The 16,122-nt window shown below is 46.1% G+C and overlaps 1 protein-coding gene across 4 annotated transcripts in view; it reads left to right on the top strand.

Moving 5' to 3' along the window:
- Nucleotides 1-16,122, top strand: part of EPC1 (enhancer of polycomb homolog 1) — a 118,105-nt gene that overhangs the window by 65,182 nt on the left and 36,801 nt on the right. For all 4 annotated transcript variants that reach the window (XM_040352631.1, XM_040352630.1, XM_040352629.1 and 1 more), the window contains 5 exons: nucleotides 4,089-4,248; nucleotides 5,857-6,002; nucleotides 6,445-6,651; nucleotides 12,940-13,088; nucleotides 13,573-13,720. In XM_040352631.1, the coding sequence (XP_040208565.1) occupies nucleotides 4,149-4,248; nucleotides 5,857-6,002; nucleotides 6,445-6,651; nucleotides 12,940-13,088; nucleotides 13,573-13,720 (750 nt within the window). In that variant the 5' untranslated portion in view covers nucleotides 4,089-4,148. The remainder of the gene's footprint in view (nucleotides 1-4,088; nucleotides 4,249-5,856; nucleotides 6,003-6,444; nucleotides 6,652-12,939; nucleotides 13,089-13,572; nucleotides 13,721-16,122) is intronic.

Raw genomic sequence — 16,122 nt, 5'->3', positions numbered from 1 at the left:
GTCTCATAACAGCTAAAATATTAGCGGCAGAGAGATAAAAAGTATTTATTTTGATGGTACACATGTTAGGCTACACGTACATGTCAATCTGTATTTGTAGCGGGTGTAGAATCCTAGAAAAATACACGAAACTGTTATATGGCACCTGATTGCGGCAAGCAAGCCGTGATTGGTACGGTTGCAATCGGATTGATGCGCTGGTATCGAAAATCCAATCCATGACCTAGTAATCGGCGCCATTCTGGGCCAATTTGACTCTGGTAATTTCAGAACACAAAACATCTTGTGGGCTGAGACGGGAACACCCCCCAGAGTTGATTGGCCAAGGGCTAAAGCCTAGCCCACATCCATATCTCAATAAATGGAGTAGGCTGAGCTATGGACAGGGTTCTTCCATGAAGCCAGTTCCACACTGGGGAGTGCCATATTCCAGTATGCTTCTGGTAAAAGATAGACTTAGGTAAAGTTGATTTCTGATTTTATCCCTTTTTATTTTCATAGCAAATTGCCAAGTTTATGTCCTTTCTGTATTTTTTGTATCTTTTTTTTGGTAACTCTTTTTTTCTTTGTATGCGCTGCCCAATTTCAGGATATTAAATGATAAAATTAATACGTGACTTCTGTGTACTAAGCTAAGGACTCGTATCTCTGGAGAGGTTATTGTATTTTAGTGCCTAAGTGCTCAGTCTGTTACGTGCCAATCGGTATGCTGTTGCCCTGTATGTTGACAGATTGTAAGCTAACAGATCTGCCAGACGGAGATCTGTGTGTGTGTGGTAGCGCAGCAGACCAGTCTGCGGACAAACTGTTGGGTGGTGGCAGGCTACCGTTTAGTGTGTGTGTGGGGGGGACAGTGGGAAGAGTGATTAACACTGGGGTTCAAGCTTGCAGGATAGCTGGAGCAATCCTAGAAGCGTGTAGTAATTGCTAGACTGTTTCCCAATCCTTACAGTGCACCAGATTGTATGTAAGATTTGTATCTGCCTGTGTGTGGTCAGCTAGCTGGATTGGAGTGGAGTCTCCCTAGTGTTGGCCAAAGGTAGTGCGGGCTGTGAAAGTATCACAGCCAGTCTTGCATGCTCAGTAGAAATTCCCCCTTATTCCTTTAGTTCCTCATATAACCCCCGTCACGGTACGCTCGTCGCGGTTAGTTAGTTGCCGCTGGCGATCGTGACAGTGTTATCTGTAAATTTTGTAGACACAGATGGTATCCAGAGAATCTACTGCTGATTGTCGTGTTACTTCCGTATTGAGTGTTACTACTTGGAAACAAGTTATTTTAAAGCTAAACGCCTGGCAAAGTAATGCAGCTCTTAATCATTAAAAAAAACATTTTGAATGCAAGCTAGAGCTGCATAATTAATCGTTAAAAAAAAAAATCGAGATCTTGATTTACTCCCCTCACAATCTCTGCAGAATTTCCCAATTTCATTCATGTAACAAGTGTAGCGAGTTCTGTGCTCACTCAGCTGTCAAAAGAAAAAAGCGGGCAGCCTGCCAAGTTTTTCACAACCTTGTCCATGCTGGTAGATAACTATAAACATTATACATTTTGTTCTTAAAGCGGGGGTTCACCCTTAGAGGGCACTTTTTCCCCTTAGATTCCTGCTCGTTATTAACTAGGGGAATCGGCTATTTATTTAAAAATAGGTGCAGTACTTACCCGTTTACGAGACGCATCCTCTCCGTCGCTTCCGGGTATGGGCTTCGGGAATGGGCGTTCCTTCTTGATTGACAGGTTTCCGAGAGGCTTCCGACGGTCGCATCCATCGCGTCACGATTTTCCGAAAGAAGCCGAACGTCGGTGCGCAGGCGCAGTATAGAGCCGCACCGACGTTCGGCTTCTTTCGGCTACGAGTGACGCGATGGATGCGACCGTCGGAAGCCTCTCGGAAGACTGTCAATCAAGAAGGAACGCCCGCTCCCGAAGACCATACCCGGAAGCGACGGAAGAAGATGCAGCTCGAAAACGGGTAAGTACTGCTCATATTTTAATACAAATAGCCGATTCCCCTAGACCGAACGAGCAGGAATCTAGGGGAAGAAAAAAAATTTTTTTAGAAATGGGTGAACTCCCGCTTTAAATCAAAGGGATGAACTTTTGTCTGTAAATGAGGTCACTTAAAGGCTAAACGTTTTCTGACACTCGTTTCTTACAAAGTTAAAAATCAGTTTTTTTTGCCCAAAAATTACTTGGAACCCCCAAACATTGCATATATTTTTTTAGCAGAGACCCTAGGACATACAGCATGTGAGAAAACTTTCTTATGTTGTACTTGTTCTGGGCCAGTGATTCAGAATCTTGCCAAGCAGCAGCATAACCAAGCCACCATCGTTGTCAGAAATAACGGTCAAATATAGCAGCTTACATTTCCCTTTTTATGTTCAGAGTCTCTGTGTGCTTCCCATGTATGCTTATACTTTCATTTTATATTTGCTTGTTTGTGTTTTGGTGACCATTTTCTCTCAAATGCTGTTCCTTCTGCTTTAAGCCATATCCCCATAATGAAAAATGTATGTAAATAAGCATCTGAAAGAACTGTCTTGTATTGAACTAGTCACAATATCTCCTTTTTATTCTGCTCCATAAATTAAATGATTATTTTAGGTTGCCATGAGTAGCAGGAGCAATTCATTTAAACCAGGGGTAGGCAATCTTAGAGTGGTGGAAATCTACATGAACAACATGGGAGAAATGAAAGTTCACCGGGCACAGCGCACTATTCTTGGGAGCAAACCTAGCAAGGCCATTAAAGTAGGGCAGTTAAGAAGAAAACTCGGGGTAATGTGGCACACAGTCCTGTACTTTTCCCATGTGGTGCATTTTGACAGCCCATTCATTTGGCTGCAGATCACACAGGAATGCAGAAAAAATAGTGCATGCATTAGTTTTAGAGCCCTTTCACACTGGTGCGTTTTCGCGGTAAAAATATCGCTATTAAAACGCCCCCTCCATTGAAATGAAAACACTGTAAAATAGCGGTGTTTTACCGCTATTTTAACGCTCCGCTATAGGCGTTTCCAGTGTGAAAGGGCTCTTAAAAGCATGCTGCACCAAACAGCATGGTACTGTGGAACCATGCAATATATGGTGCTTACAAACGCATTGCGTTTGCTATCTGCATTTCGGGTGTCGTTATCTATACACTGGCACCTGCATGCAGATCGCAAAGGCAGTGCAGGAAACGCACATGAAATGCATCTTTCCTGCACTGCATTCTGGTGTGAACCAACACTTATAATACAATATAATACTAATGTCAATGTAAAAATATGAACTTGTCCAGGTCAGGAGTATACAGCGCAGCGTTTACAGGTCAGGAATTCCTGTGTAGATCATGACGTGTCTCCTGTGCCCAGCTGTCGGCGTCCCCCTTTAATCTGTTCCTGCTGTAATGCAGACTTTTTTAAAACTGTTTTGTCCTACCCCCGACAATCGGTCCATTACCCACCTGTTCTGACATGCTGCTTTCCATTCTAAGTGCCTGTATGAGATATAGATAATGGGCAGGACGGATGTGAGCAGAGGATCATAGGAGTCAGTGTAGCCGTACTGCAGAGCCGGCTGCTTCTGCGTGTTTACTTGATGGTGGCATTTTACAGCTGTACAGTGCTGATTTCTCTTTTTGTGCTTAGTCTTCGTTTCATTTTACACACTGCGCATTCATGGCTCAGTGTGCACTCACACAAAAACAGATGTGCAGAGTCTATTTTGCAATAATATTCTGCATGCCAGCAATGTTTTGTGATCTTGAGTTTAGTTCCAGTGTAAATGACGGTGTTTGATTCACCAGCAGTGAATGTTTGATGAAAGTTGCATTCACTTTATAATCTGTCCCATAGTGTAACCTATTGTATATTATTAATTTTAAAAGACCAGTTAAAGGTGGAGACCGGGTTAACTAACAATACTGCTGTTTTTTTGTGTCATACATATCAGTTGTAAAAATAATTTACGTTTTTGAATGGGAGTTCTTTCACTGTCCTTTTTTATTATCTTGATAATTTAACAAAGACTTCAAAACAGTGTTGTCGAGTGTTGTAGAAAAGAATGATATTAATGGCTATATTATATTTTTTCCTCCTAGGAACATCATCTCCAGCGAGCCATTTCAGCACTGCAGGTATATGGAGAGAAGCGGGATAACATGGTTATTCCAGTCCCGGAGGCAGAAAGCAACATCTCTTATTATGAATCTGTGTACCCAGGGGAATTTAAGATGCCAAAGCAGCTCATTCACCTACAGCGTAAGTATCACTTGTACTGAATTTTTGACCTAAACTGTTTATATAATGAAAATATGGTGAAAAATTTGCTTTATAAAGGTGAGTTGCGCATCAATGTTGGCAGTGTTCTGCCCAACACCATTTTGATGGTGCTTGAATCTGACGGTTACCTGTGCTTGCATGATGCACTTTATTAGAAGATGTAGACGTTTATATCTTTGGGCTCTGGTTGAGAAGTAGATCAACAGAGAATTTATTTGATTTGCTGCGCTTGTTTGTTTCCTATTTTGGGAAACAATGTAGTTTGAATTTTTCCAGAATAGCCACCACACATTTCTGATAACTAAATTTAATTTGTTGCTCAACAACCAGTTTTGTTTTGCTGGAACTTTCTTTAAAAAAATTCTGTGCATGTTCCAGGTTAACTCTTGGCCATGATATTAGGAGTTCATGCCTCTCACAGAACAGCCCTTGTGTGGAAGGAAGACCTGCGCTGTGAAAGGAAGGGCAGGAAGTAGCATGTTGTAGCTGGGAAACACAGGGTAGTCAAAGTGGTTCTAAAGCCTCAAGGATTTTTACCTTAATGCATTCTGTGCATTAGGGTAAAAAAAAACCTTCTCTGCTGCAGGATCCCCCCAGACCCCCCTTTTTTTACCTGAGCCTGATCCAGTGACGTGTATGAGAGCAGAGGTTATTGTCGCTGTCTCCCTTCTCATTGGGCAGGTTGATAGCAGCAGGAGCCATTTCAATCAATTCCAGTGACCAGGGAGTGGAGGACGGGGCAGAGTCCTGCTATCTGTTATTGAAACGGCAGCAGGGCTCGGGAGCGAGCATGCACAAGTGCCCCCATGGGTAACGGCTTCCTATGGGGGCACTGGACAGATAAGAGGAGACGGGGACCGAAGAAAAGGGGGTTCGGGCCGTTTACAATTCAATTGCACAGAGCAGGTAACCAGAGAGTGTGGAGATGATTTGCATTTATTTATTATTCTTTTATGCCCCTTTCACACATGCGGACCATTCGTTTTTATCAGTTCAGCCACGTTTTTTCAAAGAAAAACAAATGAAGTTTACATCTGTTTTTGTATTTTTGTTTTTTACATCCTCCAGCTAGAGTGCTTAACCACTTAAGTCCCGGAGCCATTTCCTTGCAAAAAACTGACAATTTTTCCATTTTGCATTCATTTTCATCCGATCATTTTTTTTTTGCCGAAGAAATTATAGGGCTTTGATCCGTTCCAAATAAACTTTGACAAAAGGGGATGTAAATGAATGATCATCCATTTTTTTTTTTTTTTTTCCCATAGAGATGTCTGTTTTTTGTCTGTCAAGGGGGATGTGAAATGGACCTTACAATTTCTTTAAATGCCAGCAGTTACAGAATCTGCCCTCACACTCTGATTTCTCCCCAGTCGGTTGTCAGGAGTTACGGGCAGACAGCTGACAAAGTCTGTAGGATCCTGGCATTTTTTTTTTATAAAAGGTGAACGTCTCTTTTTAGGTATTTGGTACATAATTGCGCCTAAATAATAGAACATTGAAATGCCAATTGTTTTGAATTTCTGTTTTTCCTAATGTATTATGGTGTGTTTTTATCTGGCACAAATATGTTTTATTTGATCATTTTAGCTTTTAGTTTGGATGCAGAGCAGCCAGATTATGACTTGGACTCTGAGGATGAGATCTTTGTGAACAAGCTTAGAAAGAAATTGGACATATCTCCTCTCCAGTTTGAAGAAATGATTGACCGGTTAGAAAAGGGCAGCGGTCAGCAGGTACATTTAATGTTGTGTTTGTTTTTTTTTTTGTTCTGGACTGCTCACTCACTATGTATGCTAAGTAGTTTCAAAGCTTACGCCTGAATTGGCATCCATCCCACTCCTGCAGCTAGATCCTATAGACCCTTATGGATTTACAGGTGGATGGAGACAGTCAAAAAGTAATCAACCAACGCTGGGCTTTCTTTGAAAATCCCAGCATGCTCTGCAATCTAAATGCCATAGAAACACCCTATTTTGAAATGTCAACTCTATAAAGTTGAATGTAGAATGCATGCCCAACACAAATATTTGACAAGCATCTGTGCAGTAGGTGATATGCCACAAGATCAGGAACAGAAAAAGTATAAATCTTAGAAAATGACCAAAACTGAACTAAGGTGCAGTTACACTTTTAGAAAAATCGTTCTAATTTGATGTTATTTTTTCTTTCCTCCAGCCTGTTAACCTCCAAGAAGCCAAGCTGTTGCTTAAGGAAGATGACGAGTTGATAACGGAAGTGTATGACTATTGGATTAAGAAAAGGAAAAACTGTCGTGGCTCCTCCGTAATACCAGCAGTGAAACAGGAGAAGCGGGATGGCTCAAGCACCAGTGATCCTTATGTAGCTTTCAGAAGGCGTACAGAGAAGATGCAAACGCGGAAAGTGAGTTAACTTGATATTGCTTATAGCTGCTGTCCTAATGGTGTGGTGTTAGTGTAGACTGTCCTTCAAATATACAGTAAGTCTACACCTGTTAGAGCATCAGGTTTTTATTTCAAGTTAGAACTGTTTTTTTCTCTTTCGTTCATAGACGGACACAGCATCCTTTGACCTTAGGGTTATGCTTCTTCCTACCAGGAGATTTAGGCAGAATTCTACAGCACTTAAGGTGTTAAAAACTTTCCTTCATGCCGCTCCTCCCAGGGGGCGTGGCTCCCCCAGGCATAACCCCCACTCTGCTTTAGCAGCCTCAGTTTGTTTCTGCCTAACCGTCAGGAGAGTCAGGCTCTCTCTGGAGTCCTGGACTCTGGAGTTTTTTCTTGCAAAATTTTTTTGCATTTTGCGAGTTTTTTCCTCGCTTTTTTATTTTATTTTTATTTTTGAATCCTGCGATTCTTCTATCAACAGCCGACTGGGTGACAGGCTGGGTCCTCGACCCTTGTAGTCCCCCCAGGTTCGGCCTTCGAGCGTGTGCCGGCCCTCAGCTCCGCTTTGGGACGTCCACGACAGGCCCCATTGCTCCAGGGGCGGCCGGGGAACTTCGGTTCTAGGGCACACATATGACCGGTCTCTATGGCCTTGTCACAGTGTGTCTGGCTGACAGCCATGCCGTTCGCGGACGTTGGTTCTGTCTGGGATACCTCCAGCCAGGTAGTCGCAGGACAGGTAAGTAGTGGCCCCTTACTCAGGTAAGTGGTCTGGCTGGAATGTTTTCCCTTGGGAGGTCGACTGAGGGTTTTCCCCTGCTTTCCTCTCTCCCTTATTCCTCTCCCTCCTTTCCCCTTTGGGTGACGGCTGTGCAGGGGGTTTTTTCCCTGGGGCTCATATTTTTTTTTTTTTCACTCGGGTATGGCTGGGGCTGTTCTGTGTCACTGCAGGGGACTGTGGTGGACATTCTGGGCATTTTTGTGTGTGCTGTGTGCTGTTTTGGTGTACTGTCATTTTTGGGTACACTGTCTTTTTAAAACTGCGCAACGGCGGCCATTTTGCCGGAGCCGCGCTTGTATTATTCGGCGGCCATTTTCTTGTGGCCGGCGCCATTTTCAGCACTAGTTCGGCCTCTAGTGGCCGTTTCGGCGGGGAAAAAAGACCGCGAATCATCTGAGGGGACAGACGCAGCGCTGCAGCTTCTCCTCAGCACACACTTGCCTTCACAGACCGCGCTGTACCAGGGGGTGGTGAGTCTCAGGGGGCCCCATACTGTGCTCTAGCGGCCGGGAGGTGACCTGTGGGGGACTTTTTTCCTGCCCTTGGCAGTAGGGGTGAAATGGCAACAGCAATATGGAGCCTGAATCAGGCCCCTCATTTCTTACAATGCCGGAATTAACCCTTAAGCGCCCCTCCCCCTGCCACATCTGTTGAATCGGTGTCGGCTGTCCTGGAGTCTTTTCTCACCAGGTTTGAAGCAGCCAGTGCTCGGTTGGGGGGTAAAAAAGCGCCCCCCCCCGGAGGCTGTTTCTGGGGATATCTCTGACGCAGAATCTGATGCTTCTGGTTCTGTCATGTCAGAGGATGCGGGCTTAACCCACATGGACAGCGAGGATGACTCTGCTGCGGAGTCTGCTGATAAGGAATTTGTTGGAGCTCTTATTACTGCGGTGCGTGAGGCTCTTCATTTAGAGGATTTGGCGGAGACACCAGCGGTGTCAGTCCTTTTGGATTCCGCAAACCACCGCGTACCGCTAAGGTATTCCCCTGTGTTCCTTATTTAGACAATATGTTGTATAAGGAATGGGATACACCGCAAAAGGCTTTTACGGTTCCTAAAAGCTTTGCTACCGTTACCCCCTGGAGGAGGACTTTTTTAAAAAAGTGGGTCACTCCTCCGTCGGTGGACCCTCCTGTGTCCAGACTGAGTAAGGCTACTACGTTGCCTGTGGAGGGGGCTCCTGCTTTCAAGGACCCCGCTAATAGGAGAGTGGAGGCCGTGGCCCGCTCCCTGTTCTCGGTGGTGGGTTCGGTGGTAAGGCCGGCTCTGGCCGGAGCCCTGGTAGCTCAGACGCTGACTGAAAGGGCGAAGCTCCTGCTGCAGGACCTGGAGGTCCAGGGGGCTTCCGAGTCCTCTAGGGACCTGGCTGAACAGTTGATTCAGGGTCAGAAGTTTCTCTGCGAGGCGGATATGGATTAGATTCCTTTGCTTTCCAGGGCTTCTGTCTACGCAGTGGTTCTGCGCCGCCTTATATGGCTGAAGTGCTGGTCGGCTGACCAGTACTCAAAAAAGGCCTTGGTAGATTTGCCCTTTAAGGGCGGACGGCTTTTGGGGGCATCCCTGGATGACATCATTAAGGATGCCACTGGAGGTAAGAGCACCTTGCTCCCTCAGTCGGGGAAGGGTAGGGAACCTCGCCGCAAGCAAGGTCCTACTTTTACTACCCCCTAAACGGTTTTTTTCGTGCGCCAGCGCGGCTGGAAAAGGTCCGCAGGGTGCAAAAGCCCTTGCTGCCGGGCGTAAGCGCCCCTGGTTCAAAAAACCGAACAAGCCTGCGGACAAGCCTGCTTCCGCATGAAGGTCTGCCCCCGCCCGGGTCTCGGGTGGGGGGACGGCTTCACGACTTCGTGGATCGGTGGAATTCTCTTCTATCCGACCGTTGGGTTTGCGAGGTGGTCGCCTCGGGGTACAAGATAGAGTTCCTTTCTTGTCCCCCAAACAGATTTTTTTCCATCCAACCTCCAGCTTCCTCCGGATCGTCGGCTAGCCCTGTCCGGGGCTGTCCAGGATCTTCTGGACAGGGGGGTGGTTGTGCCGGTCCCCTCGCTGGAACGGTTTCGGGGGTTCTACTCCAATCTGTTCGTGGTCCCCAAGAAGGGAGGGGTTCGCCCTATCCTGGACCTAAAGGCCCTCAACTCCTTTGTCAAGGTGCAGCGATTCAGGATGGAGTCGGTCCGTTCTATCATGGCGTCCCTCCACCAGGGGGACTTCATGGCGTCCTTAGACATCATGGACGCATACCTGCATGTTCCCGTTTGCACAAGCCACCAAAGGTATCTGCGCTTTGCGATCGGGGAGGACCACTATCAATTCGTGGCCCTCCCGTTCGGGCTGGCGTCGGCACCACGGGTGTTCACCAAGGTGCTCGCCCCGATCCTGGCCTTGCTACGGCAGCGAGGGATCGCTATCGTGGGATACCTGGACGACCTTCTCCTGAGAGCTTCTTCAGGCTCAGAGTTAGAGGAGGACGTGTCCATCACGTGTCGGACTCTGCAGGAGTTCGGCTGGTTTCTGAATCTCAGAAAATCAGTGTTGGTTCCGTCCCAGAGGCTGGAACCCCTGGGGCTGGTTTTGGATTCGGGGGAGACAAAAGTGTTCCTCCCATCGCAAAACCTGCTGACCCTGCAATCTGCAGTGAGACAGTTGTTGACCCAGAAGTGGTCATCTCTTCGCTTCTGCATGCGGGTTCTGGGTCTGATGGTGGCCTCCTTCGAGGCAGTTCTGTATGCCCAATCCACACCAGGGTACTACAGAAGGAGATTCTGTCACGATGGGACAGGGTCCCATCTTCTCTGGATCACCAGATTCGGTTGAGCCATCTGGCCAAGTCTTCCCTGGCATGGTGGCTGACGTCTCTGGTGCTTCGGTCCGGGAAGTCTTTTCTTCCGTGCCGCTGGACAGTGGTCACGACGGATGCCAGCCTCTTCGGCTGGGGGGGCGTCTGGGGCACCCAGTCAGCCCAGGGGCGCTGGACTCGGGAGGAGTCCCGCCTGCCGATCAAGCTGTGCCTTGTCAGGTGGTCGCTGGAGCTACAGGGCCGTCCTGTCAGGATCCAGTCCGACAACGCCACGGCCGTGGCGTACATCAATCATCAGGGCGGCACAAGGAGCTCGGCCGCGGCGACGGAGGTCGCTCACATACTTCGGTGGGCCGAAAGGTCCGTTCCGGCCCTGTCGGCGGTATACATTCCGGGAGTTCTGAATTGGCAAGCCGACTTCCTAAGTCGCATGACTCTGGATCAAGGGGAGTGGTCTCTCCACCCGGAGGTGTTTCAGATCCTGTGCCAAAAATGGGGCACTCCAGACGTGGACCTTCTGGCGTCCCGTCTCAATCGGAAGGTACCACGGTTTGTGGCTAGGTCAAGGGACCCGTGGGCAGACGCGTCAGTGGCTCCCTGGGTCAATATCACCTGATTTACGCCTTCCCTCCTCTAAGGCTCCTACCCCGCCTGCTGCGCAGGGTGGAAGCCGAAGGTATTCCAACGATCCTGATCGCCCCGGATTGGCCGCGTCGCTCTTGGTACGCGGACCTGGTACGTCTGGTGACAGACGCCCCCTGGCGTCTGCCTCTGAGGGAAGATCTCCTGTCTCAGGGCCCGATCTTCCATCCTGCTTTACGGTCACTGGCTTTAACGGCGTGGCTGTTGAAAACCAGGTACTGAAGGACCGGGGCCTGTCGGGCCCGGTAATCTCTACCATGCTGCGTGCACGGAAGTCCACTTCTCGAAAAATTTACCATCGTACATGGAAAGCATACATCTCTATGTGTGAGGAGATGAAGTGGCACCCCCGTACTTACGTGGTGTCCCGGATCCTGCTGTTCCTACAGCGGGGAGTGGACCAGGCTCTTGCCTTGAGCACGATCAAGAGTCAGATTTCTGCTCAGGCTGTTTATTTTCAGCGTCCCTTGGCAGCGAATTCTTTGGTTCGCACGTTTGTGCAGGGGGTCCGGCATGTGGCCCCCCCGGTGCGCCCTCCGCTACCTTCTTGGGACTTGAACTTGGTCCTCTCGGCGCTTCAGCGTGCCCCCTTTGAGGACATTCGGGAGATCCCCTTGCTGACTTTGTCGCAGAAGGTGGTCTTTCTGGTAGCTATTACCTCTATCAGACGAGTGTCTGAACTGGCGGCCTTGTATTGCAAGGCCCCCTACTTGGTCATCCATCAGGATAAGGCGGTGCTGCGCCCGCAGCCCTCTTTTCTTCCGAAGGTCGTTTCGGCCTTTCACATTAACGAGGACATTGTTGTTCCATCATTATGTCCTCAGCCGAAGAACCCGAAGGAGGCCTCTTTACATTCTCTGGATGTGGTTCGGGCCCTTCGAGTTTACTTGTCGGCGACAGCTCCGTTCCGGAAGTCGGACTCGCTGTTCGTGTCTGTGTCCGGTCCCAGTAAGGGCCTGGCAATCTCGTCGGCCACCATTTCCAGGTGGATCCGACAGGTTGTGCTTCAGGCCTACGCCCTGAAGGGGCGGGCGCCTCCCTTTCGGGTCATGGCGCATTCGACCAGGGCGATCGGGGCCTCCTGGGCTTCCGACACCAAGCCTCTGTGTTACAGGTGTGTAAGGCAGCGACCTGGTCGTCGTTCCACACTTTTTCAAAGTTTTATAAGGTGGATGTGAGTGCATCTTCTGATGCCTCCTTCGGCCGCAGGGTGTTACAGGCGGCAGTTTAAGGTTGGAGTTCCTCCGTTGAGTAACTCCGGTTTTGTTTGGGGTGTAACCTGTTTTTGCTGTGTTATTTTCCCACCCCTCGAATTTTTTTGACACTGCTTGGGGACGTCCCTAAGGTCAAAGGATGCTGTGTCCGTCTATGAACGAAAGAGAAAAAAGGATTTTTGTACTCACCGTAAAATCCATTTCTCTGAGTTCATAGACGGACACAGCACCCACCCCTCCTTTGTTTGTACTGCTTGTTACGAACTGAGGCTGCTAAAGCAGAGTGGGGGTTATGCCTGGGGGAGCCACGCCCCCTGGGAGGAGCGGCATGAAGGAAAGTTTTTAACACCTTAAGTGCTGTAGAATTCTGCCTAAATCTCCTGGTAGGAAGAAGCATAACCCTAAGGTCAAAGGATGCTGTGTCCGTCTATGAACTCAGAGAAATGGATTTTACGGTGAGTACAAAAATCCTTTTTTTTTTTTTGGTTTTTTTTCCATTTTTGAACTGTTAGTGACTATAGATGCCAGGAATAGAAGTTGATGTTATGACACTTTAGAAGAACTATTACAGGCATTACTACAGAGTTGTACTCTGTTGAACATCACCTAGCTGTTGCAATATCTTCACCTCCAGTAAGGTGTGGGAACGTCCCCCTGCAATAGGGCAACTGTCTTGGTCCCTACAGTGGTTGATGCTACAATTGCTACTCCGAAGCCAAGCTGTCCAACAGCAGGGATCCAGTGTCTTAGAAACTGTGCTCTGGTTAAGTGGCTCCTGATTAGTTCGATGAATCTGGTGTTGGATTTAATTTTTATTTACAGAATCCCTGTCTTGCATTTTTATAATGTTTCAACTTTTATTTTTACAGAACCGAAAGAATGATGAGGCTTCTTATGAAAAGATGCTGAAGTTGCGCCGGGATCTTAGTCGAGCAGTTACTATTTTAGAAATGATTAAGAGACGAGAAAAAAGCAAGCGAGAATTATTACATCTAACACTGGAAATTATGGAAAAGAGGTATACTTAACTTTTATAAATATTGTGTTGCTTACATAATTAAGACTGTATGTAAAGTATACTAGTATTATTACCAGTAAATGGCCATAAATGGTTAGGAAAAGAGAAACAAAATGTATTTCATTGACAATGAGTAGCCCTTAATGGAATACCCCCATCTGCAGTCCTGTGATTGCTGTGTACAGTTTTGTCCTTTGCCCTTAAAACAACCGTTCAGCATGGGTTCAAGTCCAGCACTATTGGCAATGCTAATTGAGCCCCTGGAGGCATGATGTTACACAAATTTTCAGGTTCCCTTCAAATGTTATTCAATGGTGGCTACCAGATGTGGCTTATTTTTTTTTTATCGGTCTTTTCAATGTTTAGTAAACTAGCTCTGGTCAATGATTTAGTCCTAATAGTGATTTTAAGCTAAGATAATTTCATAGACATTTGCCTAGATGCTCAGACTCCTCAATTAAGAATGTTTATTTTACTATTGCAGGTATAATCTGGGTGACTACAGCGGAGAGGTATTGTCAGAGGTAATGGCACAGCGCCAGCCGTTGAAACCCACCTATGCCATCCCCATCATACCAATTTCTAGCAGCCCCTTCAAACATCAGGACACTATAGAGATTAAAGTTAACAAGGTATGGTGGATTGATTGGCTCTGTTCTGTTACTGTGTGTGTGTGTGTGGAAAAAACCTTTTCATGGTTCTCAAGCGGCATATTTGTTAAGCTACAAATAATGAACCTTGTTCTCCATTAGATGCATTTTAATACACACTCTTTGCTAATAGGAAAATGTGGATGTCATCTTCAGTACCAGGTTACTAAAGCAGTGGCCCTGCATCCTCTCCGCACTGTCACAATTTAAAAAAAGTATGACTTTGCGGTCCGCTGCCCACACAGCCACATCATTCATTCACAGAGTTTTGTGAATGATTAAACTACAAGTAGCTTCTACCACCACGGCAGACCGCATGTAGTTCCTAATGAACTGCAAGGGCGCTGGTGAGGACCCTCGTAGTTTTTCTTCCTGCTTTTCTGTAATTGGCTGTACAGGCAGACCGCTATATTGAGTATCTGCAGGAGCCTGACACTGCACCTTCAATCTACTGATCGTGGGTGCAATGTTTTGAAGGCTCCATTGTAACGAAAAAAATGCACTTTTTTTTTTTTTAACCTGCAAAATCATGTGCATTGATTAGGTTTATTATTAAAATAACTCCATGCCCAAGAGGATTAAGGCAGTGCTGGAAAATGATGGTGGCCACACAAATTTACAATTTGGACATTTTCACTTAGGGGTGTACTCACTTTTGTTGCCATTGGTTTAAACATTAATGGCAGTGTGTTGAGTTATTTTGAGGGGACAGCAAATTTACACTGTTATACAATCTGTACACTCACTACTTTACATTATAGCAAAGTGTAATTTCTTCAGTATATAAAAAGAGATTTAAAATCTATAAGAACAAAAAATTGTCAGCATAGAAAAAATCACAAACAGCGCTAATAGTGGTATGTTCTAGTGTAAATCCCAAAGAAGGAACCACTTATACACTCGGTGCAGAATAAAAGAGTGTGTCAGTAAAATAAAGAAAAGTCCATTGATACAGTGTCCGATATAAGGAAGAAATCAGATAGCAAACACCTTCCACCCGAATTCCTTAAAGGGCACCACGTGGGACAAAGTAAGCCCCCTCTGGGGTGCGAACTCACCGCAACAAAATGAATATAAGGCGATGTATAATATCTCCAAACTGACAGAACTCTTCAGGTAGGGTAATCAGAAACATCTGCTAATAGTCTCCCAAACAGACCAAAAAAACACAGAGAAATGCCATAGCGTAATTCCGTTTTTAATGGTAATGTAAAACAAGAGCCCCACAGCACAGATTCCCCTCAATCAATGCACGTACATGTAAATAAAATCAATAGCGCAACATAGTCACCATCTCCAAGGACTGGAGTAGCATCATACTGGCCTGGTGTAATCTCGTGGGAGACAGACTGTCCTGGTTCCAGCAGAGGCTCTGGTGGAGCGCATAGGTCACTTCCTGAGCGTCGTGATAAGCCACGCCCTGACGCGTTTCGTCATAGGACTTCGACAGAGGGCGTGGCTTCACGACTGCAGACGCTAATATAAATAGGCAAACCAATTGAGCACCGCTCCAATCGCCGTGTAGTGGAGGGCGGGCATTGGTGCTTGTCCCGCCTACCTCTAATCACTGCCAGCATATGGGAACGAGCAAACAACGGTCTCCACAGAATAATCTGTCTCGTACACCACAATGCGGCACAGCCACTCAACAGAGCAGAGGGGCAGCATGTGGAGTAATAACAGACCTCAAAATACATCACATCAATACACAGTATATATTAATTATGCAAAGCGGAATAATATATGTACATGTTCATGAAAGGCATACTCATGTGACACGAAGCAGCATAAGATCACACTTATTAAAAAACATGTATTGATCAATTAAGCATCAATATGTAAAAGCCAAATCAACCAATATATCTATATCAATCAAAAGCATACATACATATATATATAATAAATATATCTAAATTAAAAAACGGCTTTAAAATGAATATCATATTACAAATATAAATAAAACATTATGTATTGCTACAAATAATATAGCCAAAAAAAGAAGAAGACATATATATAGATGCTCCATCTTGTGGTGGTTAAGTATATCTACGGCTAACCTCAGCATCAGGCAGAAGCAGGTCACAAACAGGTTGTTTGCAAAATGCCCCACCATGGGAAGCCAACAAAAAATGCCAGCTAATGGTCAAAAAACAGCTAAAAAAAGAACCATAAATGGGAGGCAAAAATTGTATGGCAAAAAAATATATATATATATTATCCCATAGAGTAAGTCCCGAAAATATAAAGCAGACATAACTCACAGATCGATAATCTCTCAATAATCACTAATAAAACAATTGATATCTAAATCAATATTAAGGCCCTTCGGGGCCAAAGTGTCAGCCGAGATTATCCATTGGGTCTCTCTTTTTGATAAGTCCCTC

The sequence above is a fragment of the Rana temporaria genome, chromosome 5, assembly GCF_905171775.1.
Source record: "Rana temporaria chromosome 5, aRanTem1.1, whole genome shotgun sequence".
NCBI classification, from domain to species: Eukaryota; Metazoa; Chordata; class Amphibia; order Anura; family Ranidae; genus Rana; species Rana temporaria.
This window is presented reverse-complemented; position numbering and strand designations above follow the sequence as displayed.